Genomic DNA, 26,190 nt, shown 5'->3' with positions numbered 1-26,190 from the left:
TTTCCCCACAGAAGAGTCAGATGTAAAGCCTGAATATGGTGTGAACAGGAGCCTGAAGGAGTCCCTGATAGTAAGCTGATCACTTTGTATTCTGAGGAGCGTAAATTCTCCTCACAGCGCCTCTAGGGGGAAAATGAAGTATTACACTGGGCTTTCTATATAAAGTATGGAAGTGTTGGGTCCTCCAAGGCAAGAGATGCTGCTAGTAGCCCCGTTTTATTCTGGCTAATTGCGGAGGACCCCTCCTCTTTATAACTTCCCTAAATATGGCATTTTCCCCGACAATATACATACAGTATGGTTCCTATAGTGGAGGAATTAATACATGAAGCAATGATGGAAAATTAAAGGCTTTTATTGTGAAAATGAACATTATTTACATTATTGTTCTCAGGTTACACACCTGTAACGGTAAAATCCTCCCTGAAGAGGAACGGATACATACACTAACTATACATGCATGTTACATACTGGGGGGAAGGTTTATGTAAAGGTTCCCCATGCCTGATGTAAACAAAGCTTAATCATTGTACAATGAAGGCCCTGTTCACACGTTCCTGTTGTGTTGCAGTAATGTGTTTTTTTTGTGCAATTTTCTAAAACCGCAACGAAAAGGGCAATGTGTGATCACAGCTAAAAAGTCATGCAATTGGCAATGCAACCTGGACAATCACCTGTTCACCAGACACCCGCCCACTACAAATCACTAGTACATAATCCCAAACACACACACCGCTGTAGTTTTAGTCCTGCCATCAAAAGACCTGAGTTGTTTGAGACAGAGTGGGACAGATTTATCTGACAGATTTTTGAATCCAAAGCCAGGAATGGGTTTGAAAAGAGGAGAAATCTCAGTCCTTTCCTTTATGACCTGTTCCTGGCTTTGGCTTCAAAAATCTGTCAGATAAATCTGTCTATGTAAACGCACCATTTGGTTGCTCCATAGATCTTGGATGCTAAAGCGGGAAGGTGCGGGCCAGTACCGGGAACTCCTGGCGCCAAACCTATTTAAATCTTCCTGCGACTGTGTCAGTACATTAGTGGGGAGATTTGAATGGGTTTGGAGCTGCCGACCCCATAATAATACATGCAGGTGGGAGTTCCCCATGCCGGCTCACAGCTTCCTGCTATGTAGCATCTGTAATCTAGGGACAGTGTGCATGCAGCCTTAAGGCTGCGTTAACACTACGTATATTTCAGTCAGTATTGTGGTCCTCATATTGCAACCAAAACCAGGAGTGGATTGAAAACACAGAAAGGCTCTGTTCACACACTGTTGTAATTGAGTGGATGGCCGCCATTTAATAGCAAATATTTGCTGTTATTTTAAAACAACGGCTGTTATATTGAAATAATGGCCGTTATTTACTGTTATATGGCGGCCATCCACTCAATTACAACATTATGTGAACAGATCCTTTCTGTGTTTTCAATCCACTCCTGGTTGAGGTTGCAAAATACTGACTGAAATATACTGTGTGTGAACCCAGCCTTAGCCTGTAGCCTTGTGGTATATCCATCCATAGCATGTCAGGCACCACTCAGCTCTTCAGCTTTATTAATCAGATTTTTCTTTAAAAAAAAAAAAAAAAAAGGCTACATGGTGACAGGTCATGTAACCAGAGATTGCTGTGTCACACCGGGTGGGATCACACTGCGTCACATTGTGGCTATGAGTGACAGCTGAAAGTGGATTTCTTGTAGTAAAGTTGTGGTTGCTGACACTTTTTGGGTTGCAGTGTAACCCCATTTACTTACTTTAAAGGTGAACTCCGGGGGGGGGGGGAAGTGTTGTCAAAAAGTTATACAGATTTTTTTATTTATTTTCTTAGGAGTACCCCTTTAACTGTGGCACAGAGATCTTTGGCTGTCTAAGTTGCCATGTAGCCCCAGCCTTACTGTCATTTACCCTTAAAACATATATCTACCTATGAATAAAGTGCTTCCTGTATGGACATTCATTACATATCACTGGTATAATCTCCATTTACAAGAACATATAAAGTACACTAGTGCTACTTAGAGTTCCTTTACGGCAGGTTTTTTGGGCTCTCCAGCTACTGCAAAATACAACTCCGAAGGTGAGAATTTTATACTGGAGGGCCACAGGATAGGGCCCTGCTTTATCCAGAATGTCTCCAGACACCTTTCCTCCATCATCAGGCATTTATGGTATATTCAGTGACTTTAACAATTGCACCATGTTGCCCTCGTAGTCATTTTGAGGAGGGGGAGGTAATTTTTTTAGAGTAAGCACCAATTTTAGTTGGTTACTATCTGTTGGTTTTCAGATCTATGAAAAGAAATGCCATTGGAATAGCTATTATCCATGTTTCTCCTTAAAGGGGCTCTCTATTTTCTACAATCCCTACAATTTAGAGAGTCCCTTGGGAAGAAGCCAATTAAGAGGAGGATTTCTCCAGCTGTCTTACAGTTATGATGTCCTTTGTTGCCCATAGAAACCAATCACAGCTCAGCTTTCATTTTACCAGGGCTCATCAATATTTAAAAGCTGCCCTGTGATTGGTTGTTATGCGCAACGGAGGTCATTTTTCCTTTAAAGGACAACGATTTTTTGTAAAAGTGGAGGAAAGGGGAAGGCTGAAAGTGATAACGTGCCCTCACCTCCCGGTTCCAGCACTGATGCTGCGTACCACCCCTCCAGTCCCCTGGACGGTTCCTGGTTAGAGAGGGGACCTGGGTCGTGTCAAAGCCGCTCAGCCAGTCAGTGGACCCGCCAGGACCCAGGTCCCCTCTCTAGCCAGGAACTGTCCAGGAAACCGGAGTGATGGTACATGTCATCAGCACTGAAGCCATGGAGTTGAAAACACGTTATTTCTTTTAGCCTCCCCCTCTTCACCACTTTTACAAAAAAAAAAATTAAATTGCCCTGCCCAGAGTTGTCCTTTAAGACTCCCCCATAGTGTTTCATCTGTTGACAAAGCCTGGAAGTAAGTGTTCAATATCCCTACAGCGCCGCCACAGGTGAAACTGATCATTACACAGTTTCCATTCACATCAATGTGTTGTCTGTGCGATGCAGGACAGGGCAGGTCCTCCAGAGTGTGACACGCTCTACGTAATTGTCTCTACTCTATCAACACACAGTGCGTAAGAAAATCTTTTCTAAACAAGACATTCCCTTTAAGTGCTTCAGCATGTTTATAGTTGAGTTTACTATTTACACTTTTAGCACTACAGGTAAAACCTACTGCAGGAGTCTCATCATAGATGGGGTACCATCATTTATATATCACAATAAGATAATGTAGTAGGATTAGAAAAACAGCTGTTTTGTTCCCAGAAACAGCGCCACTCTTGCCTTCAGTTGCTATGTGATATTGCATCTCTGTTCCATTGAAGCGAATGAAGCAGAGTTGTAATACCACACACAACCATGAGAAAAATTGTGGTGCTGTTTATGAAAGAAAGAAGTTGTGTTTTTCTAATCCAGCATTTCCCCTTTAAATATACATGATATAAGGTCATGACTACAGATGAGCGCAACTCAAGCATGCTTGAGTCCGATCGTTTGGTATTTGATTACTGGTGGATAGCGAACAACCGGACTCATACATGCTCGACTTGTGCTATCCCAGTTATGACGTTTATAATATTGGAGGTGTACCCCCATCCAGGATGCTCGGTTCCTAAGCAATGTCTATTTCTGATTGGCCGCTGACTGATTCAGGAGACCCCACTGATAGGCCAGGATCGCTGGGATTGGCAGCCGGTCTTTTGGCTTCTTAAATTCATCTTTTTCTTTTCGTAAAACTCTTGTGACTTCAACCGGGTCTGTTTTCCCTGTGAACTTCTGAACAGATTCTTCCCTGTAAAGTTTCTACACATGTCAGAATATAGCATTGGTCAGACCCCACAAATCGCTGGACTATGCTCATAGCTTAAAGGTACAACTTCATCCATCTTTTCAAGGGTCCTGAATATCAAAACTTTTTAAAGAAGAGAATGCATTACTATGCGGATTTACCGTTCAGGATTGTAAGAAAGCTGAGTGACAGCCCCTATGGGAGCTGTACATGGTAACATCACATAGATGGAAGGTCACATCCAGACTCTGTAAGAGATTTATGCTGTACTATCTCACAGTAGCATAAACTAGTGACCGAGAAGCTGAACAGAATGATGTATCACTTACATTGTTCTGTGCAGCTGATGCTGAGATGTGCATGAGCCTAGTAATCCTGGATATTCATGAGAAGCAGAAAACTCCGCCCACCAGCTGCTGATTGGCAGTTATCTATCCATGCTGTGTATAGGCAGTCACCTGTCAATCAGCAGCTGGAGGGTGGGGGGAGGGGTGTGGCAAGAATCTTATTATATTGCATATTAGGAGAACGGGTGAACAAGATGATGGAAATAATACACTGATCTGGCATTTCACTAGCATTTCTGTCACTATTTTATGCTGCCCCCATTTAAGGCAGCATAACCCTAGTAGTGACAGATTCACTACTATCCAACTATCTGGACACCATGAGTTTGATCCCATATTTGGCACTTATGTACATTGGGTGTCCAGAATGGTTTCCATAAGGGTCCAGACCTTGCTGGAGGTAAACAGCACTCACTAGCTGTTGTTCTCCGCTTTATTCTGTTATCTTAGCCTGTCCTCTATGGTCATCCAAAAACATAAACAATCCCAAATATGACACATAAATACATCATGTGTCTCGGAATGTCTTCATAAAAATCCTAACCTTACTAGACATATACAGGACTCACTCATTTGCTGCTCTTTTCCATTATAAGGGTGATTGTATGTTGCCTGCTCCAGAGCTGGATCAGGTAAAAATCTTTATGTTTCTGTTTCAGGCACACCTGGCAATTTTACAACATGCTCTGCCATAGAGTGAGGTGACTCCACCTCCTACCACTCCCGGGACTCCACCTCCTACCACCCCCGGGACTCCACCTCCTACCACCCCCGGGACTCCACCTCCTACCACCCCCGGGACTCCACCTCCTACCACCCCCGGGACTCCACCTCCTACCAGCTAGGCCATTAGGTATTAATAAGGTTTCCAATGGAATGAACAGTGTGAAAGTGCCGGGGTATAGAGGGTTAATAGCGATTTTTCCCTTAAACAACAAGGCTACGGATTGTCCTTCTGGCCACCCTTGCAACAAATCCAATAAACACACAAATAAACAGAATTTTATATATTCGGGCAGCGCAGGGTAATTTTTCTAGTTATTCACCTTACTCTCATGAAGGGGTTATAGAGAAATTCTTCCTCCAGGCTGGAGGGGACGGTGGGAATGTCATCATCATCTCGGGCCTGGAAAACAACAGATGGATATAAAGTGCCTAGTTAAAGTGTCCCATAAACATGTCAAAGATTGTGGTCATAGTCTGGCAGTGAGAAGCTTCAACAGAACCGGAGTTTCCCCTGTAATTAGTCATTAAAGGGGTTGTATCATGAGCAACAGTCCTGCCTATATGACCTGGTAAGGAATATAGGTATCATAGATGGAAGACCCCATCAACAATCCAAAGTGAAGAGCAATCCAGGTACTGCAACCAAAGCTAGAGTAACGTCTGGCTGCAGCTTCCCTGGGATAATCAGCTACGTATCTGATATGAGTGGCCATAGGGGTTAACTGTAATGGCTCCAACACCCGTCTGCCCTAGTTATATACTATACGTTAGATTAGGTACCCATCCCAGTAATTTACCCACCTTGGCCCAGGCCAGTTTCTCCTTTACATGTTCATTGTCTGGTTCCACCTTCAAGGCAAATTTCAGGTTCCTAACTGTGTATTCGTGTCCACAAAACACTTTCTATGGAGAAAAAAGGAAAAATCTATGGACACTCTGGGACGCGTCTTTACAAGGAACACTGCCTCCTGAGAAGAGGCCTATTTGTATAGTCTTTACATTACATTACTTATCCTGAGTTACATCCTGTATTATACTCCAGAGCTGTAATCACTATTCTGCTGGTGGGGTCACTGTGTACATACATTACATTACTTATCCTGAGTTACATCCTGTATTATACTCCAGAGCTGCACTCACTATTCTGCTGGTGGGGTCACTGTGTACATACATTACTTATCCTGTACTGATCCTGAGTTACATCCTGTACTATACTCCAGAGCTGCACTCACTATTCTGCTGGTGGGGTCACTGTGTACATACATTACATTACTTATCCTGAGTTATATCCTGTAATTTACATCAGGGCTTTAGACACAGAACGAGGGGGAATGCTGGAAGAGTTCAGCTCTGGTAGACATACATCGACCCTATGTGACGTACCGTCTCGGGGGGCAGTGAACCCAGAATTTCTATTAGATTTTTGTACATCTGCTCTGCTGTCCCTTCAAAGAACTGTCCACAGCCTCCAACAAACAAGGTGTCACCTGGAGGAAGGAAAAGGACTCAATGTAACAAGCTTTACAACAATAACTGTGCCACTCTGGCTGGGTTCCTTGTTGCTGTCAGAGCATGCTGAGAATTGTAGTTCTGCATCAGCTGGAGCACAGTGCTCTCTAGTATAGGGGCATGACTGCAGATAAGACCTCTGGGATTTATAATAGGTAATAACCATACCGATGACATCACCAAATCACCTGAGAAGAGCGCCGGGGCGTCCGGACACCCATCCTCCCACATGAAGAAGCAGACGTGACCGGACGTGTGACATGGAGTGAAAAGGCATCGGACATTGATATCACCGAACTGTAGAAGACAGAAACTCCCTTCATCTTGTCCTTCTTTCACACGGCTGCAGTTTGTTACAGTGTATCAGGACTGGACTTACCTTTAAGATTTGGTTGTGAACAACTCTATGGGTCAATCCTCCGACGCGCTCATCGGTGCCGTACACCGGCAGCTCGGGGAACTGCTGTACAAGCTCTGCGTTTCCCCTGGAATGGTCCCTATAAAGAAGAGCAAGATGGTATTGCTGTATGTAGAGTGGAGCTCTATGGGGCGGCTCCAGCTCCCTGCACAGAGGGTGGTCAGGCCCCTTAAAATAGCCCCGCGGCCCCTTCTAGAGGTCGGACTCCCACCATAATAAAGTGATGGCATATGCTCATACTTACAGATGGTGGTGTGTGGTTAGTATGGCTTTCAGGTTCACATTCTCCTTCCGCACAATGTCCAGTAGCTGCAGATAAAGCGAGAAGGTATCAGTATCCGGGAAATCCCTTATGCTTCCCTATAGACAGATGAACATCACACACAATCCTACAATCTACAAGTTTATATAAGTCTTAAAGGGGCAATCAGCAGGTTAGCTGAATTGAACTTGCTGATAGCCCCCTATTACGCATGGGGCGCTGAGGAGGAAGGTACGTCTCTTAGCTCCTTAGAGGGCTTTCGGGACATGTCAGGATTTGTCATTTTGCAGCAGCTGGAAAGCACTGATCTACAGCAAGAGTCATAAGTCACCAGATGGATGTTAAGCCATGCTGGGATTTGTAGTTCTGCAGCAGTTGGGAAGCACTTATCTAAACCATTAGTCTCCAATTTAATGATCCCCAGGGGGCTGTCAGGGCATGCTGGGATTTGAAGTTCTACAACAGCAGGAATGCCCCAAGTTGGGGATCATTGCTTTCAGACTTTTACCTCCAATAAGCAACCACTGAGGTTGGTGCGTTCACACGTACAGGATCTGCAGCAGATTTGAAGTTGCAGATTCAAGACAAATCCAATCTGGACCATGAAATCTGCTGCAGATCCTGTACATGTGAACGCACCCTTAAAGTATCAGGTCTATACAGGTTTTAAAGTGATATTGCCCCCCCCCCTCCTTACTTTATGTGCCGTTCTCCGCCCCATCCACAAGCTTAGATGCTGCATTAGATATATACCTGTATACAACGTGTCTGGGTCTTCTTTCTTCATTTCATCGGTGGGCAGTGTTACCTAGATGCAGCTTCACAGCAGTGACGCCCCAAGTTCCCAGGAGACATGGGGCCCAATTGCCATGAAGCCTCGCCTAGGTGACACTGTCCACCCTACATAACGGCACATAGAGTAAGGTGGTGTCAGTATCACTTTAAGCCCCGAAATGCAAAGTATTAAAAAGGTTCCCTTTCAATGACAGCAAGCAGAGATCTTGTTAAAGGAGTATTCCACTCAAACATAACATTTCATATGTTGCTGCCCATGGTGAGACCAACAATTCCTTCCATACTTGTTATTATCCAGTTTCCTTCCCCCTTTCTGCTGAAGACACACAAATCTGTGTGTGAGCATTTCTCTCTGTCTCCCCCTCCCTAATGTAAATAAGTCCCTGGCAGGCTTTATCTGCAACATTGTAGCTTCTTTGTAATGCTGGGAGGGTTATTATGAGGTCATGTTGTTGATGAACTCACTGTGATTAATCCTCCTAGCATTACAAAGAAGATACAGCGTTGCAGATAAAGCCTGCCAGGGACTTGTTTACATCCGTCTCAGAAGGGAGGGGGGAGATTTTTGTGTCTTCAACAGAAAGCAGCAGCTGAGAACAGGGGGAAGGAGACTGAATAGATAATAACAAGTATGGAAGGAAATGTTTCACCATGGGCAGCAACATAGCAAAAGTTATGTTTGTGTGGAATACCCCTTCAATAATAAAGAACTGAACATTTACATTATCCAATAATGAATTCACATAGAGGTGGAAACCCTTCTGACCCTACATTGCAAACAGGATACAACGATATATAGCAGACAGCATACAACCGTATATAGCACACAGGATACAACGATATATAGCAGACAGCATACAACCGTATATAGCAAACAGGATACAACGTTACATAGCAGACAGCATACAACCGTATATAGAAACCAGAATACAACGTTACATAGCAGACAGCATACAACCGTATATAGCAAACAGGATACAACGGTACATAGCAGACAGCATACAACCATATATAGCAAACATGATACAACGGTATATAGCAAACAGGATACAACGGTACATAGCAGACAGCATACAACCGTATATAGCAAACAGGATACAACTGTATATCGCAGACAGCATACAACCGTATATAGCAAACAGAATACAACTGTATATCGCAGACAGCATACAACTGTATATAGCAAACAGGATACAACTGTATATAGCAGACAGCATACAACCATATATAGCAGACAGCATACAGTAAAGATCATGTGACCATGGAGAGATGAGACTTTCCTTACTTTTTTAGCCACAGATGCGTCGACAGCAATAGCGTCCCTCGTGCGCTCCTCTATAACCAGGTACATGTAGTTATCGTCCAAGACGGATATAACCTTCACCTTCATGGTCCATCCAGCTGGAGTAGAAAACATATCACATTATATGGAGCACATACAGGGCAGTATTATCACAGGGAGCTACTATGCATCCTCATACAAGGTCCCCAGAGCAACATTGCCATTAGCAGAGCAGAGATCAGGAGGGGGGGGGGGGGGGGGGGGTCTCAGTAGTGCAGCCTCACTGCACATATCATATCTCAGCCTGAAAGTGAGATGTTACCTGATGGGTCAGTTCCATTGTGTTATCACATTCATGCTGGGAGGTCGGTGGAGCTTATCCTGTGTATAGTCTATAAACCACAATTTAACATCACATAGACAGCGATCCCCATCCTCCAACTGTGGTAACTACAACTCCCAGCATCTATCAGTGACTCTGCAACTGGTGCACAACTACAACTCCCAGCATGCCCTGACAGCCTGTGACTCTACAGCTGGTGCACAACTACAACTCCCAGCATGCACTGACAACAGGTGACTCTGCAGCTGGTGCACAACTACAATTCCCAGCATGCACTGACAACAGGTGACTCTGCAACTGGTGCACAACTACAACTCCCAGCATGCACTGACAACAGGTGACTCTGCAGCTGGTGCACAACTACAACTCCCAGCATGCCCTGACAACAGGTGACTCTGCAACTGGTGCACAACTACAACTCCCAGCATGCCCTGACAACAGGTGACTCTGCAGCTGGTGCACAACTTCAATTCCCAGCATGCACTTACAACAGGTGACTCTGCAGCTGGTGCACAACTACAACTCCCAGCATGCCCTGACAACAGGTGACTCTGCAACTGGTGCACAACTACAACTCCCAGCATGCCCTAACAGCCTGTGACTCTGCAGCTGGTGCACAACTACAACTCCCAGCATGCCCTGACAGCCTGTGACTCTGCAGCTGGTGCACAACTACAACTCCCATCATTCCCTGGCAGCCTGTGACTCTGCAACTGGTGCACAACTACAACTCCCAGCATGCCCTGACAACAGGTGACTCTGCAGCTGGTGCACAACTACAACTCCCAGCAACTTGTGGATCTACAGTTGGAGAACAACCACTCCCGGCATACCCTGACGGCCGGGATACTGGGAGTGATAGTCTGCACTGCGTAGAGATACCCTGCAGTGAGTTATCCATGGAGCCCCTGTGCCTGTCAGTCTGCAGCCACCCCGTGACGTCACCAGTGACCCGCCCCGCCCCCGCCCAGTCACTGGACGCCTAATATACCGGTTACTATGTAGATGGAAGCGGCCGCTGGTCTCTCCTCCCTTTTTCCTTTCCTGGAAGCGGAGCTCCTGGACTTTGAACGCTTTACCCTGCGCTACATCCAGGGATATCGTCACTTTGACAGCTCTAGACAGGAGAAAGCTGATTGGCTGATGAGTAAACGCCCTCTCGGCGTTGATTAATTCCTTATCCGCCATCTTTAATAAGGGCAATCCCCCTTTTCTCCCCTCTTATTATAAACCCTGAGCGGATTTTTCATTATAATGATATAGGCATAACTTACGTACGAGTCCGATATTCTATAATACTATCAGCGCTTCTATTTTAAACAAAGCGACTTAACTTCCTTTGAGGGTATTTTTCCCTCATCACCAATGGACGCGTTTGACGCTCTCCGATTGGTCACTCATCTGACGGATTCCTTTCAGGATTGGCTGCTCTGTGTAGGACGCGTTGACGTCAGACGTTGGTTGGCTGGTTGGCGTAGCGGTATATCGGCCGCTGATTGGCTGGCTGTCAGCAGGTAAAGCAGGCTGTGTGTGCGGGGCCCTCCCCTGCAGTGAGTGCACTGTGCAGCCAGCCCCCTCAGCAGGATGATGTTTGGGTGCAGCAGGAGGCTGTGGTGCGCACTGTCCTTCCTGGGAGCTGCGGCTGGCTGCAGAGTGGGTATGTGTGCACAGGGGGCAGGAGATCCGTGCTGAGCTGGCACTGTGTGGAGAGGTGCATAGTAGTCGGCCAGGGCGGCAGGTATCACCCAGGTCTGGCTCTATCCCAGGGCTGTGCTCCTGTCCAGGGCCTGGTGATGGGATTGGGGAGACATGGCAGCTGTGTCATACAATCCAGGTCCCACAGCAGACAGAGGAAAACTTCTGCAACTTTCTCATCTACTTGTTGTTTCCATAACTCTAAGATCTCTGCTTGCTGTCAGTGAAAGGTGATGCCCTGCTGGCTGATGCACAGGTGGGGTGGGTTCACACTGTGTTTTCCAAGGGGCATCAGAAGTGTGTAAAATGCGTATATATATATATATATATATATATATATATATATATATATATATATATATATATATATATAGCCACTGATTTTTACTGTGCTGTGTAAAGGAAAACAAGTCTCTTACTCCATAGTGTTGCAAACAACAGAAATGTGGAGGAAGGAAAAAAACAATAATATAGTTCAAAAAGGGATGACAAATCTAAAAATACATGGCAAACATATAAGAAAGATGCATCATATTACTATTACTATTATGTATATTTTTTCCAGTCTTATTGCACTGTCACATTGTAACAAACAAGTCAGGTTGGTTGTCTAGACTGTTTAGTTTGCAGAGAACTGTTTAGACTGGACACATTATAGCAAATCCTTAGCTGTGAGAAGTTTTTGGGTGGTTTCTGCCCCTAGATGTAAATAGGAATCTTCCCATAGATTAATAATAGAGGGGGGAGGTGCCATGTTGCAGAACTTTTTTATTATAGTTATTGAAGGTGTATTCCCACAGAATATGCATAGATGTCTGAATTACTGGTCCTGTATTATACTCCAGAGCTGCACTCACTATTCTGCAGGTGGGGTCACTGTGTACATACATTACTGATCCTGAGTTACATCCTATATTATACTCAAGGGCTGCACTCACCATTCTGCTGGTGAGGTCACTGTGTACATACATTACATTACTTATCCTGTACTGATCCTGAGTTACACCCTGTATTATACTCCAGAGCTGCACTCACTATTCTGCTGGTGGGGTCACTGTGTACATACATTACATTACGTATCCTGTACTGATCCTGAGTTACATCCTGTATTATACTCCAGAGCTGTACTCACTATTCTGCTGGTGAGGTCACTGTATACATACATTACTGATCCTGTATTATACTCCAGAGCTGCACTCACTATTCTGCTGGTGGGGTCACTGTGTACATACATTACATTACTTATCCTGTACTGATCCTGAGTTACATCCTGTATTATACTCCAGAGCTGCACTCACTATTCTGCTGGTGGGGTCACTGTGTACATACATTCCAGAGCTGCTTTCACAGTTCTACAGGATCAAGAGCAGAAATCCCCCATATAAAAATTTAAGGGTCTTTTTAAAGTGAGAGATTTATCTGACAGATTTTTGAAGACAAAGCCAGGAGTGGATTTGAAAAGAGGTGAAATCTCAGTATTTCCTTAATGACCTGTTCCCTGTTTATAGTCTGTTCCTGTCAGATAATCTGTGTGTGTGAAAGGACCCTCACATTCTGGAGATTATTATCATTACAATTGGTTCTGTATAATAGTCTGGTAGGAGAAGCAGATTGCTCTTTTGCACTATAGAGGCTCAGCTATTAGGGAACAAGCTTGCTGACTGTTTCCAGTAACAGCGATGTCATTTCTCACTGCTGATTAATGGAATTGCTGGTAATTACTGCAAAATACTCATTTACAGTGAAGAAACCAAACTGGTGGCACCAGTAATACTGGTGTGTGGGTGAGTCCTGTAGCGTCAGGATGTCGTCTGGGGCTCTCATGAGATCACTGTCTGTATTGTATGAGAAGCCCCTTTGGCACTGCTTAGAGATTTCTGATATATTCTAAGTCAGGGATGGGGAACATCCCGCCTTCAAGCTGCTGCAAAACTACACTTCCCATCATGCCTGGACAGCCAAAGCTAAAGCTGTCCAGGCATGATGGGAATTGTAGTTTTGAGTCTCTAACCTGTTGCACTCCAGCTGTTGGCATGCTGGGGGTTGTAGTTTCCCAACAGCTGGAGTGCCACAGGATGGACAATACAATATAGTCATATAATTGTCAGAAATCCCCGAGCAATGCCAAAGGAGTTTGACCTCCATGGAGCACAAGAAATCCCAGAAACTTTCCAAAGCATCTGTCCGCCATATTTGTTGATGATGATGATGATGATGATGATGTCTCCTGAGAACCTACATGCGGCTGCATGATGCGACTGATGACCTCAGTGTCAGTGTCCTGCTATTAATCATAAACCTGTAGCTGACAGTGTAATAGACTAACCTGCAGTCCAGGGTAAACAAGCACCAGATATAGTCATATCTAACATAGTAGCCTTCCTTTAATCCGGCATCTGGATTATCAGATAGTCATGCAAAAGTATTAAAAATAAAAAAAATTCTATCCTTGAAAATTGACGCCAGACCATCAAGCAATTTGGGTTGAAATCAGGTTCTGGATGACAGGATTATCACTATACAGCTATGTGCTTGGTCATGCAGCAGGGTATGGGCAGGGATATGGTGAGGCTCAGTCGTCATCATGACATGGCATATTTGGTACAAACAACATAGCAACCCTGATACCCATGTAACTCGCTGTATAAAGGCTTCCTGTAGATCATGACTGGTTTTATATAAGTCACGCTTTACTGTATAATGAAAAGTGCGGGGATTTATTTAAGAACATGCTAGAGGAAATCTTAAAGGGGGACGCCGGTGAAACGTTTTTCTTTCAAATCAACTGGTGTCAGCAAGTTATATAAATTTATAATTTACTTTTGTTTACTTCCAGTACTTACCAGCTGCTGTATGTCCTGCAGGAAGTGGTGTATTCTTTCCAGTCTGACACAGTGCTCTCTGCTGCCGCCTCTGTCCATATCAGGAACTGTCCAGCAGTAGCAAATCCTCAGTCGAAAACCTCTCCTGCTCTGGACAGTTTCTGATATGGAGAGAGGTGGCAGCAGAGAGCACTGTGTCAGACTGGAAAGAATCCTCCACTTCCTGCAGAACATGCAGCAGCTGATAAGTACTGGAAAAGTAAATGACAAATCTATATACACGTATATTTCTGACACCAGTTGATTTCCAAGTGGAAAAAAAACACTGGAGTACCCCTTAAAGGTTGGTGAGGAGGCAAACACATGTTTACATTGCAGAATTTTTTGTTACACAATGAAAATTTTAATGATATAAAACCAGTCACAATGTAAAAGAAACAACAGGAAAGACAGGGCCCAATGCTATGCTGTTTGTAAGAAAAAATGGCACGTCATGATGACGGCTCAGCTTTACTATATCCCTGCCCTTACCCACACATACAAATGTATGGATGGAGCAGAGCTAAGTTTGTGATGATAAGAAAGGTAAATATCTTTCGGAAACAAATGTTGATACGTCATAGTGATATGTTGGAGGTTTTCATTGGGTAGCCAGGCCTCACTGTGGGCAGAAGTACATAGCTGAGTGCCGTACCCTTCGGCTGGGATCAGCTTTGCATGGATCCATAGAAGGTATAGGTATATAGAAGTATATATTACTGCCACGTCTGTATTGTGGCCAATGTCTGTGTTGGATATTACCGACCCCTGTATTTGCTTTCAGCCAAGTGACAGAAAAGGAAAAATGTGCTGACAGCATAGGAGAAGAAAGCCGCCGTCCCATCCAGATCCCTGCGGAGGGGGCACACATAGGGTCACACTCTGGATTATTCTATTAGGTCTCTGGCTATTCCCCATGAATTGGATCAGTATCAGATTTAATTCTTTTTTTTTTTTTTCTTTTTATATCCAGGCTTCTCTCATTTAGGGACCAGCGCCATCAAAAAGGAGCTAGAGTCTGATTTCCGAAAGGCCAAGCTGGTTGTTCAGCGCAACATGAAGATCGAGCTGCTTCCTGCCCTCACAGACAACTACATGTATCTCCTGATCGATGAGGAGACCAAGGAGGCCGCCATTGTGGACCCGGTACAGCCGCAAAAGGTATGTCTTCTGTTGATTGTAAGGTTATAGGTTTACCAGCCTGAGGTGGCCGTACACCTACATTCACTGACAGTCATGTCTCCTGGCCTCCTATACACATGAACATTCTTCATGGTAAACATGTGAACAGTCTGGTGAACATGTCTTTCCTATAGGGTGAGGAGTGGTAAGTCGCAACCAGACATCTCTAGCACTGGCTTATCCCTCCAATGATGGATAGGGGGGTTGGGTGTGCCACATTTTTGCCAACTGACCTTCCTCTTGGCCTTGGAAATCTTTCATACACCTTATACCAAGGGCGGCAGCGGTAGCAGCCGAGAGCATAAGGCTGGGTTCACACTGTTTTTGCAATCCGTTTTTTTTTTTTTTTTTTCAAACGGATGGAAAAAACGGATGCATTTGTGTGCATCTGTTTTGACCTATTTTTCCATTGACTTCCACTATAAAAAAAGGATAAAAACACATCTGTTTTTTTTTTTTTTAATGTACACAAAAGTAAGGTCAGCTAATTTTTTGTGTACGTTAAAAAAAAACTGATGCCTTTTGATCTGTTTTTCTTTATAATGGAAGTCAATTGGAAAACGGATCAAAACGGATGCACACAAATGCATCAGTTTTTTGCAAGAAAGGATGAGAAAACGGATTGCAAAAACGTAATGTGAACCCAGCTTAAGCTGTATGGGCACCTGTAGCCTGCAACGAAGGGAGAAAAGAAGTAGCCAACTTCTTTAACGTAGTAAATATAACTAGAACTTAGGCCATGAAAAGAAAGGAAAGCCATAGGATTTCTGCCGAGCAAAGTTTTATTATCTACCTCACAAAACATCCAAAACGGCACCACACATGCAAAAACAGCGCCACAACTGCCCTTAGTTTGTATGTGGTATTACTATTTAGCTCGATTCACTCCAATGGAAGTAAGCTAATACCACACACAACCTGACAGAACAGGCGTGTCGCTTTTAGTGGAAGGGGTTTACATAATTTGAGGGGGGGTTGGCTTTCCTTTTTTATTCTGCTTTTGAAAAGTGAAAGCAGGGCTGTAATTGGTTGCTAAGGGTAACACATTTTTTTCTTTTAGGCAGTATGGAACCCTTGTTTTACTATAGACATGTATGTGTTGATAACAATTATGGAACACTTAAACAAAACTTATGTGTGAAGTGTGAATGTCTGCATATAGTCAGGGTTAACAGACTTCTACTGGTGTGTGTGTCTTTATACAGTTCCTATACAGATCTGTTAGTCTCCATGGTAACAGACTACAGTCGATACCCTATGTAGTCTGGTAGTTATGTGTTTCTTGCTCTTCTATAGTCTGTAGTTATGAATTTACCATGTGGTTCTCTGATATATATACATGGGATCAACTTCTAAGTCAAAGAAATAAAAAGTATAATACAGATATCTATGTTTATTTATAGGTTGTTGACGCGGTGAAGAAACATGGAGTGAACCTCACGTCTGTCCTCACCACACACCATCACTGGTAGAGTGTGATTCAGTGTACTGGTTGGGTTGTATCAGCACAGGACGTAGCTATGGGTTTTAGAGGGGTAGCACCCTGACCCTGATGTCTCATGGGACCAAATAACACCTGTGCTGCATAAAACGCACAGTATTATAAATAGCATATAATGGGTATGGACCCTATTACATGTTTTACATTGGAGCCCAGTAACATCATAGTATCCAATGTGGTCATAGAGGTCCAGTTTAGATATACAGGGAGCAACAAGTGTATGTATAGGGTCTAATGTGGATATACAGTACCTAGAATGTATATACAGTATATGGACCAGTATAGCTAGAGGAGTAGTGAAGATATACAGGGCCCAATGTGGTCATGAATAGCCATTGTGGATATACAGGGAACAATGAGTATATACAGAAACCAGAATGGGTATAGAGAGAGCAGTGTGGTTATATAAGGTCTAGTTTGGATCTATAGTGTCCAGTGAGGACATCAAATGCCAGTCTGGATATACAGGGAGCAGTATATGTAGGAGCCAGTCTAGATATACATATGTACAGGGACCAGCAAGGATATAGAGGGATACTGTAAAAATTTAGGGTGTAATTTGGATATATATAGCCCAATGTGATCAAAGAAGACTGGTATGGATATAGAGGGGAGCAATGACCGTATATATATGGACCAGTGTGTGTATATAAAGATAAGGGTGGGTGTACAGGGGTTAGGAGGGAACGGCCTGAATATATAGTAAAGGTTGTAGTACCAGCAGATTCTAATTCACATACATCATTATTATTTATCTACAGGGATCACGCAGGAGGCAACGAGAAACTCGTTAAAATGGTTTCTGGTTTAAAAGTCTATGGAGGAGACAGCAGGGTTGGAGCGTTAACCCAGAGGGTCTCCCATCTGACGACATTTCAGGTCAGCCTCTTATTGTCCCATTCATCAGGACAGTGTTAGTGAATTCTCTGCAGATCTTTACTGCTTTAGTGGAAATATACCTCTATTCTTTATGTCCCATTTTGAGTTGTGTCCTTGTTGCATGTTATCAGGTGGGGTCCCTTCATGTCAAGTGTCTCTTCACCCCGTGTCACACCTCTGGTCATATCTGCTACTATGTGACAAAGCCCAACAGCTCCGAGCCTCCGGCCGTGTTTACAGGTGAGACGGCAGCCATCATAGTTCATGTTCACACCATGTTTACATTGCCTTAATGGTTTATATCCGGTGTTTAAAGGGATTATCCAGCATTAGGAAAAACATGGCCACTTTCTTCCAGAGACAGCACCACTCTTGTCTCCAGTTTGGGTGCAGGTTTTACAACTCAGTTCCATAAAAGTGAATGGAGCTTAATTGCAAATGGCACCTAAACTGGAGACAAGTTTTTCAAACATTGGATAACCCCTTTAAGCCCTTGGCCTATACAACAAACGTATCCATGGTATTTTGTGTATCTGCTTGTTATATCCGACTTCTCTACAACTAAACTGCCGGGTGGTGACGTCTTCATTACTCTCTCGTAGGTGACACCCTCTTTGTGGCTGGTTGTGGCAAATTCTTTGAAGGGACAGCAGAGGAAATGTACCAGGCTCTGATCGAGATATTGGGGAAACTTCCCCCAGAGACAGTAATACCTCGCTATTATATTATCTTTATGGTAGTGGTTGTATATTATTGTATCTTGACTCCACTCTATATTCTACCTCTCTCTTATAGAGAGTCTTCTGTGGACACGAATATACAATCAACAACCTGAAGTTTGCCCGTCACGTGGAGCCCAGCAATGAGGCCATCAAACAGAAGCTGGCCTGGGCTAAAGTAAGGACTGAGACTTCTTGCTATTCCATCCTAAACTTCTACTGAGACAATACGGCATTGCGTTTCTCACATGTAGTACTAGAATTAAAGGGGTTGTCCAGTACCTGTCCATGTGGCAGGAAGAAAGATAGCGAAAAGTTCGGTCTAAGCTCTGCTATAACTTTTTGTTCTGTGATAGCTTGACGGACTGGTTGCTGTAGAGACAGTTCGTGAAAACCTCATATAAATATCAGCGGTTGTTAGCCAGTGCTTCCTAGTAACCAGTGTCAGACAGGTCTCAGTTCAGAGCTTTAGTAATATGTTTTTTTCTGTTCTGCATCTAAGCACTATTCTGTTACTGGCCATCAGGTATGTAGTCGTAGTCAGCCATATCTTATTTGGTCTATATTTTTTTACCCTTCAGGAAACATACAATAACGGAGAACCCACCATCCCCTCCACATTGGCTGAAGAATTTACTTTTAATCCTTTTATGAGAGTCAGGTACGTGAATAATCCTGAACTAAAGAGCTGATACACTGTACTAATGGGTTATTCCCATTTAGTGGATATGCTATAAATGTCTAGTAGATGAAGGTCCCGCCCCTGGGTCACCCACCTGGTCCCCTCCTGCTTGGTTTCTGCTGCTGGATGTGGCTGAAAAGCCAAAAAGAGCCAAGGTTACGTTACATATTTCGCATTTACATTACATTCCCAATGCTATGCCGTTTACTCCCATACACAACTTTGTAAGTTCGGGTGTTTTGGTTTTTCTGACCACTTCCCGCAGCCAGACCAGAGAAGGGATCTTGTGGGGGGGGGGGGGGGGGGGGGGGGAGATCCTCAGCTGGTTGGACCCATAGCTATTAAATCCTGTTAATTGGGGATTTAGCATTGGGGTTCTGTAATCCCTGTGTCCTGCTTCACCCCCTTTAGGCCCAGCAGAGTTATTGTAAAGGGAAGCTGTCACCTAGGGCTCTTACACAGACCGATCATTGGGCAAATGATTGTTAGGAACACTTATTGCCATCAATAAGCAAATGCTTATTGGCAGCGGATTGGACTTAGTGTCAATGTCGTTTTTTTTTGCAGAAATCAATAGTCCAGGCGATTTTAAGAAACGTTGTAATTGGGTTTATTAGCCGAAAAATACATTTTTATCATGAAAAAGCAGTTTGAAGCTCTCCCCCCTGTCTTCATTGTTCTCCTATGGAGAGAGCTAAATAAAAGACCAAAACAGGACAACAAAGAGTTAATCTACAAACCCGCTCACCGTTTATCTCCTCTGACAGTCACCACTGACCTCTCTGAGCTCTGATTACAGCTGTCACCCAGCTCTGTGCCTGTAATCCTCTGTTATCTGCTTTCTGCTGTCGGCTAACTCCCTCCTCCCCCCTCCCCTCTCCCTAGAACAGACTGGGTTGTGTCTGATGCAACAAGTCACAATTTCCTGATTTTTTGCAGTGGATGGAAAAGAGGAGGGAGGACCTGGGAAAAGGCTTTTTAAATGCAGATAATGGCATATTTGGCTAATAAACCCAATTACAAAGTTTCTTAAAATCGCCTGGACTATTGATTTCTGCAAAAAAAAAAAATATATATAAATAAAAAAAAAAAAAAAAATATATATATATATATATATATATATATATATATATATATATATATATATATATACATATACGACAGGGACTCTTTAACTTCTTAAGTGCATGGTTGTCGGCCGCACATTGGCCTAGGTAAACAGGCGATGTGCAGGCAGAATGATGCCTTGAATGGGCCGCACAAATTGTTTTGTGTGGTTTACAATTAATCATGTCTAGTAAGTTTGGCGCTAGCTTGCCGCAGCCATCAGCCTGTGTAAAGAGTCCTTAGAAATACCATATGTAATGGCTGACAGGGTAGTATAGCTTTGTAAGTAATAAGAGTATTGGTTCCTCTATGTATCGTTTGCGTATCAGCATTCTATTAAAAAACGGCATGGCCTCTACCTGATTGTTTCCTCCACCTTCTCTTTGCTCTCCATCCTCTCCTCCTATGATTGACAGCCAGGGCTCTGCAAGTCCTAGCGATATTTCCTACATAGTACATGGGGGGCACTTCAAGCAGCGTCTGCTATGACTCGGCACACTTGCGCCGCCAGTGACAATGTTGGAGCTTGTTGTCTTCTCGCTCATTACACCTGCAATGTTTTTGCCATATCCTTTACACAGTTCTTTTTGCCCTCGCAGAGAGAAGTCTGTGCAGCAGCACGCAGGAGAAGACAACCCCATCTCTACAATGGCTGCAATCCGCAAAGAGAAAGACAATTTTAAGGTGCCGAAAGACTGAATCCTCCTCTCCAGCCCAATCTTTGCTTCCAGATGATTGTTACGTTTGATTCTCACGGGAGGGAGACCCAATCGCTTCACCTTTTCCTGTTCATCCGTCTCCCACGTTTCGGCTTTCTCCAAAAATGAACTTTTTGAGTGTAAGAGATAACGCGAATGTGCAAAAGTATGTGCAAAAGTATGTAAGAGTGCAGAAAAAAAAAAGTCAGCGAGTGTGTCTGTCAGTTCTAATGTTAGATTTCTTTCTGCAAATAATAAGACTCTGTTCACACTGGGCTCACAACAGACGCCATGACGCATTGACCTGCGGACCAATGCAATTGGCTTTATAAATGGTCATTGTTGGGTGCGGCGTTATTTATGCCGCCAATGTGATCAGAGTCTATTACAAGAAAAGGCATGTTTTATTTAATTATTAATATATATTATGTGCTGTGTACATACGGGAGGAGGGTCAAAGGTTATCTCTAGGGTTGTATGATGTACAGTGTTTCCTGTGGCCTTCCAGCAGTTGCAAAACTCCAACTCCCACGATCAGGGCATGATGAGAGTTGTAGTTTTGCAACAGCAGAAGGTGAACTACAAAATACGTAAAAAGTCAGGAACATAGCATGGCCTCATATACATATACATTTGTGTACTCCCTTAAAGGGGCACTGTCACTTTAAAAATGTTTAAAAACCTAGCTGGGACAAGCACATGACTAAGAACGTTCTCGCCCTGCTCTGTGCCACGAGACAGTACCAGTAATCCCAATGTAAGTTAATGGGACTGTTTCAGTCACAGCCACAGAGAGGAGGGAGAGAAGCACTCAGCCGCATACTTCTCTCCCCCATTTCTCTAGTGATCGGTGGGGGATTGAACATTACTGATCTAAAACTTTTCACATGCCAAAAGTTTATTAAAGTGACAGCAGTTGTGAGCCCTCCAACTTGTCACCAATACCATATACAGAATGGGGAGCACATACCTAAATTACCGTTATGTCCCTTCATAATACGTGCCCACTAAACACCTTCCCCTCCTCTCACCTTTGTGATAGCTCTAGTGGTCTCCTGATTGGACGCTAGAACCGCCATTTAGATCTGAGAGGAGGGGCTGGGAGGCGCTAATTTGTACAACGTTCAACGATCCATCTCCTGGGGGCCTTGGGTTACTGGTCCCAGGACACTACTGAACTTTTGTTTTGGTCATACATGTTCAGTCAGGAAATTTAGATATGTTTAACCAACTGCTGGAGAGCCACATATTTGGCAACACTTTGCTGTTTTATCTGTCATTTGAAAAAACTTTTGATCAGTCCTGGTCTGATTATTCAGATCTGTACCGATCGGGAGAAGACCACATTGCAGCGCATCCTCTTCCGCTCTCTGTAAGAAAATAGAATCAAGCTCCATAGACTTTTATTATGAGTCTAACACAGAGCGGAGAGAGGATGCGCTGCAGTGTCGTCTTCTCCCGCTCGTTCTCCCGATCAGTATAGGCCTGAACACTCAGACCCAGACCGATCAAATATTTTGACATGTCTCTATGACTTGCCAAATGGTTTTTGTAGCCTTGTTCCTGACTCCTGACTTTCCCTTATTTTTGGTCCCCCACACTCACCAGCAGCGGCTCACACCGGGGCTTTAGCGTCTGATTTTCTTTACTTGAATATACAACGGCCCCCGAGGAAGGTGGCTACAAACCACATCCCCACCACCCAGCCTGGATAATCACTCTTAGCCCTCTCTATGGATCGTGTGCGCTTCCCAAATGCAGAATGTTTTCCTAAAGTTTCTAATTGTTGCAATAATAATAATGACTTATGTATATAACATTATAGACAGAATTATATATATATTTATCGCTGTCTGTGTGCCAGCCTGCACCAGCGAGGGATTCAGGGAAGTGTGGCATTACAGGCTAAAATGGCTCATATTCCATAAAAAATACTTAAAGGGGTTGCCCTGCTATTATATTCCTCACTCTCAGGAGTATACTGACACTGTCCGATAGTTCCCCCCTTCCCCTTTAAAGGGGTCAGGCTGCGTCACTTAGGCATGAACATGGATTTGAGCAAGGTTTCAATCCCCATCATGTCGGCAGAGCATGTAAGTTGTTAGAGGTTTTACATACATGCAACAGTCAACTTACAGGCTCTGCCGACACTGCCCGTCTTCTTCAAAAGCTGTCGGACAGCATCAGCACACACTGGGAAGTGCAGCACCAGGGAACAAGAAAGGTAACAGTTCTTAGCACCCAGGACAACCTCTATAGGGCTCATAGGTAATAGTAAGGGTATGTACACTTTTGAAACCATTTTTTATTACTACGGTGCACATAAAAAAAAAAAAAGATTTTTGCAATGCCTACTCTTTTTTTTTTGTTTACAGATCTTAAGCAGATCTATTTGTCTCCGTGGTAACAGACTACAAACTCTGTGTAGTCTGTTCCTGCAGCCACGTGTTAATTTATTTTCTACAGGCTGCAGCTTATCAGAAGTCAGGGCTATAACACATGGCTACCAGATCAGACTACACAGGGTTTGTTTGTAGTCTGTTACCACGGAAACACATAGGTATGCATTGAACTCACAAAGACTTAATCAATATTATTTGCAAAGTGGCTTTTTTTAAATTTAGGATGCACCACACACTACAAGCCACTAGTAAACTAACAATTATACCACTAGGGGTGTAGCTCAAATCTCCGGGGGTCTCCAATGCATTATGTCCACCAGGGCATTTAGGACAGCTGTCTTCTGATGTGGCAGTAAAGTCTTTAGGTACCAAGCCCTGGTGCAACTGCATCATCTACACCCCGTATAGCGATGCCTCTATCTACCATCACAGAGATGTTATGGTCAAGCATCCGGTGATGATTTATCAGTTGCACCCGTCTCTGGGCCGCCGCAATCTCTACTCTAAAGAGGTAGTGTTTCCTTGTAACAAACATCATTCATTTTCTCCTCAATTTATAGCTGGACACCAGGACAGGAGACATGAAGGAAATAATCTACAAAATCACTTTATGGTTTACATAGATTAGAATTATGAAATGTTAGTCCAACTATCTTTGAGTGACACCCCCCACGCCCACCCTCAGGTCCCTACTACAGTAATCATTAGTCTATAAAGGGGGCTACATGAATGGCAGACGTGCTTCCTTTTCACTATTGTCGTCAGTCTTGACAATTGAAAAGTAGCCAATACAGCTAGAAACTGTCCCAGTTTCAAAGGGGTTGTTTCATGATAACAAACCCTGTCTATATACCCTGTCTATACATTAGGACACATGGGTATTACAGGGACCGCCCACCCTCAACTGGGGAGAGCTTGTCCTGTGCCCATCTGAATGGACACAATGAAATACTGTAGTTCACCCGCAGGGAGCGCTATCAAGGGATGCACAGAGCTTGTCCTGACAATCACAGCTGATCAAGAGTTAGAGTAGTTTTATTAAGACTTTTAACCCTTTCATTTTTATTTTTTTTTATTGCTGTTGGGTCCTATTTAAGGACCATTAAAAAGTTGAGTTGGTTCATGGGATATTCCGAACCCTTGATTTTTCTTTTTTTGTTGCCTAATCCGTTGCTCTAATAAAGTTTTATTACATTGTATTGTACTTTATATATATTTTTATTGAATTGCAGCAGTAAGTGGCGACATGGCCCCCTCTGCTGCCAACAATGTTTGTGTCAGGAACTGCAGGGCCCCCTGCTCTGATCAAGCGCTTCCACACAGCACTATACAGAGGAGGGTAACCTGTGTAGTGTATATTCTTATATGCAGTACGAAGGGTGAGGCTGCCCGTCACTACAGCCCCTTACGGCAGCCTCTCTACAGCGATTGCTGTCACCACTCGCTCTGCAGGGCCTGTGTCGTCTCTTACTGCTGACACTCAACAAATGTCTATATAGATAGATAGATGTGTGTATATATTGTATGTGTATATATATATATATATATATATATATATATATATATATATATATATATATATATATATAGACATTTATTTCAATGATGTTATATTACAAAGTAATACAACTTTATTAAAACAATTAATTGCAATAAAAATCCCTTTGGGGGGGGATATAAGGGTCTCCTATCTAAAGACATGTAAGACTAGGTCAACTTTCTATGATCCCTGTCATGTCGAAACAAAGTTTAGTTAGAGGACTTGTTCGCGTTCGCGGTAAGAAGTCTGTCAGCTGCTCGATGTCATGACACTTTATTTACATCCAGCATAATAAGAGTTAATCTGTGGTGCGCGTTCATTGTGGTTGTGTTCTGAAGACGATGACACTGTGTAATCACATTGTGAATGTACGTCCTGCAATAAATTACACATCACAGTGACATGTTGTGTGGCCGCCGTGTCCTTCTTCTCACAATGTGTGACTGGGAAGCATCAGATGAGGATATCGACTATGGACGTTCCCCCTGGGACGTTGACATGAATGACAATGCTATACAGTCTTTTTCAAGAAAACTGTGTTGTTGTGCAGTGTACCTAAGCCTATCGCGTGTGATACTGCAGTGTATCTAAGCGTATCACCTGTTATACACTAAGTTGCTGTAACAAAGCCTATCATGGTTGATACTGTCTGATTCACCGTGTCTAAGCTTACCCTGTGCGATACTGTCAGTTTAGCCACTGTATCTAAGGTTATCCTGTGTGATACTGTCACTGTAGCCACTGTATCTAAGGTTATCCTGTGTGATACTGTCACTGTAGCCACTGTATCTAAGGTTATCCTGTGTGATACTGTATGCTAAGCAGCAGTTTCTAACCTTTCCTGTTTTTACCTGAGGACAATAGTGGCGCTGTTTCTGTAGGAGAGCAGCCATGTTCTTGTAATCCTGGATAACTCCTTTGGTAATGCTTCATGTAATCCTTCTGGAGTCTGCTTCTTGGCTAGTCTTACCCCAGCGTGATATATAGCATTCCTGTATACATACTATGGCCTGACTACCTGGCACTGGTGTAAAACTATCTGTACACCACGACCGCCAATGACCGACCAATCTCCATTCATCATATACCAGCAGATCTCACTTTTTATAATGTATAATGTAATGTATGATTTCCAGAGCTCATCGTCTCGCCTGTAGCTGGAGGACACAGAGATCACTGGAAAATCCCCATCTTCATGAAGAAACACAAATCCATCCACAATGAGAAATATAAAGGCAGAGCCGCAGTGATGTGGGGGCCCTGATACAGCAACTAGAACCATGACCAGACTCTGCTGCCTCATCCAGGAGATGGCGCTAGAGGAAGGACTGTCCAGTCTACCCCCACATCTCATCAGTCATCTGCACAATAATGTTATTTTACTTCATAATAAATTTGTGGAAATTTCTTTAAAA

The 26,190-nt window shown here is 43.5% G+C and overlaps 2 protein-coding genes across 7 annotated transcripts; one reads left to right on the top strand and one right to left on the bottom strand.

Annotated features, from left to right (window-relative positions):
• Positions 1-1,436: 1,436 nt before the first annotated feature.
• On the bottom strand, positions 1,437-13,646 carry LOC138801343 (hydroxyacylglutathione hydrolase-like protein). Of its 5 annotated transcripts, none has more exons than XM_069984065.1 (9): positions 13,531-13,646; positions 9,170-9,285; positions 7,072-7,136; positions 6,789-6,906; positions 6,598-6,706; positions 6,284-6,387; positions 5,702-5,803; positions 5,221-5,300; positions 1,437-3,841 (listed from the first exon to the last, which is right to left on the bottom strand). In XM_069984065.1, exons 1-9 carry the CDS (start codon positions 13,574-13,576, stop codon positions 3,688-3,690), a joined length of 894 nt encoding a protein of 297 aa, XP_069840166.1. In that variant the 5' UTR covers positions 13,577-13,646; the 3' UTR covers positions 1,437-3,687. The 5 variants fall into 5 exon arrangements, with proteins under 5 accessions (XP_069840166.1, XP_069840165.1, XP_069840167.1 ...); XM_069984064.1 differs by having other exon boundaries at positions 1,437-3,830; positions 13,531-13,642; XM_069984066.1 differs by lacking the exon at positions 13,531-13,646 and adding an exon at positions 10,501-10,678 and having other exon boundaries at positions 1,437-3,830.
• On the top strand, positions 11,059-26,190 carry LOC138801341 (hydroxyacylglutathione hydrolase, mitochondrial). 2 transcript variants are annotated; one of them, XM_069984062.1, is made up of 10 exons: positions 11,059-11,166; positions 15,039-15,226; positions 16,651-16,715; positions 17,510-17,627; positions 17,759-17,867; positions 18,230-18,333; positions 18,423-18,524; positions 18,928-19,007; positions 20,735-20,819; positions 25,912-26,190. In XM_069984062.1, exons 1-10 carry the CDS (start codon positions 11,094-11,096, stop codon positions 25,930-25,932), a joined length of 945 nt encoding a protein of 314 aa, XP_069840163.1. In that variant the 5' UTR covers positions 11,059-11,093; the 3' UTR covers positions 25,933-26,190. The 2 variants fall into 2 exon arrangements, with proteins under 2 accessions (XP_069840163.1, XP_069840164.1); XM_069984063.1 differs by lacking the exon at positions 25,912-26,190 and having other exon boundaries at positions 20,735-25,176.

This window comes from Dendropsophus ebraccatus, chromosome 9 (genome assembly GCF_027789765.1).
Source record: "Dendropsophus ebraccatus isolate aDenEbr1 chromosome 9, aDenEbr1.pat, whole genome shotgun sequence".
Lineage (NCBI taxonomy): Eukaryota > Metazoa > Chordata > Amphibia > Anura > Hylidae > Dendropsophus > Dendropsophus ebraccatus.
Note: the sequence above shows the minus strand (reverse complement) of the source record. Positions and strands in the feature narration are given on the sequence as shown.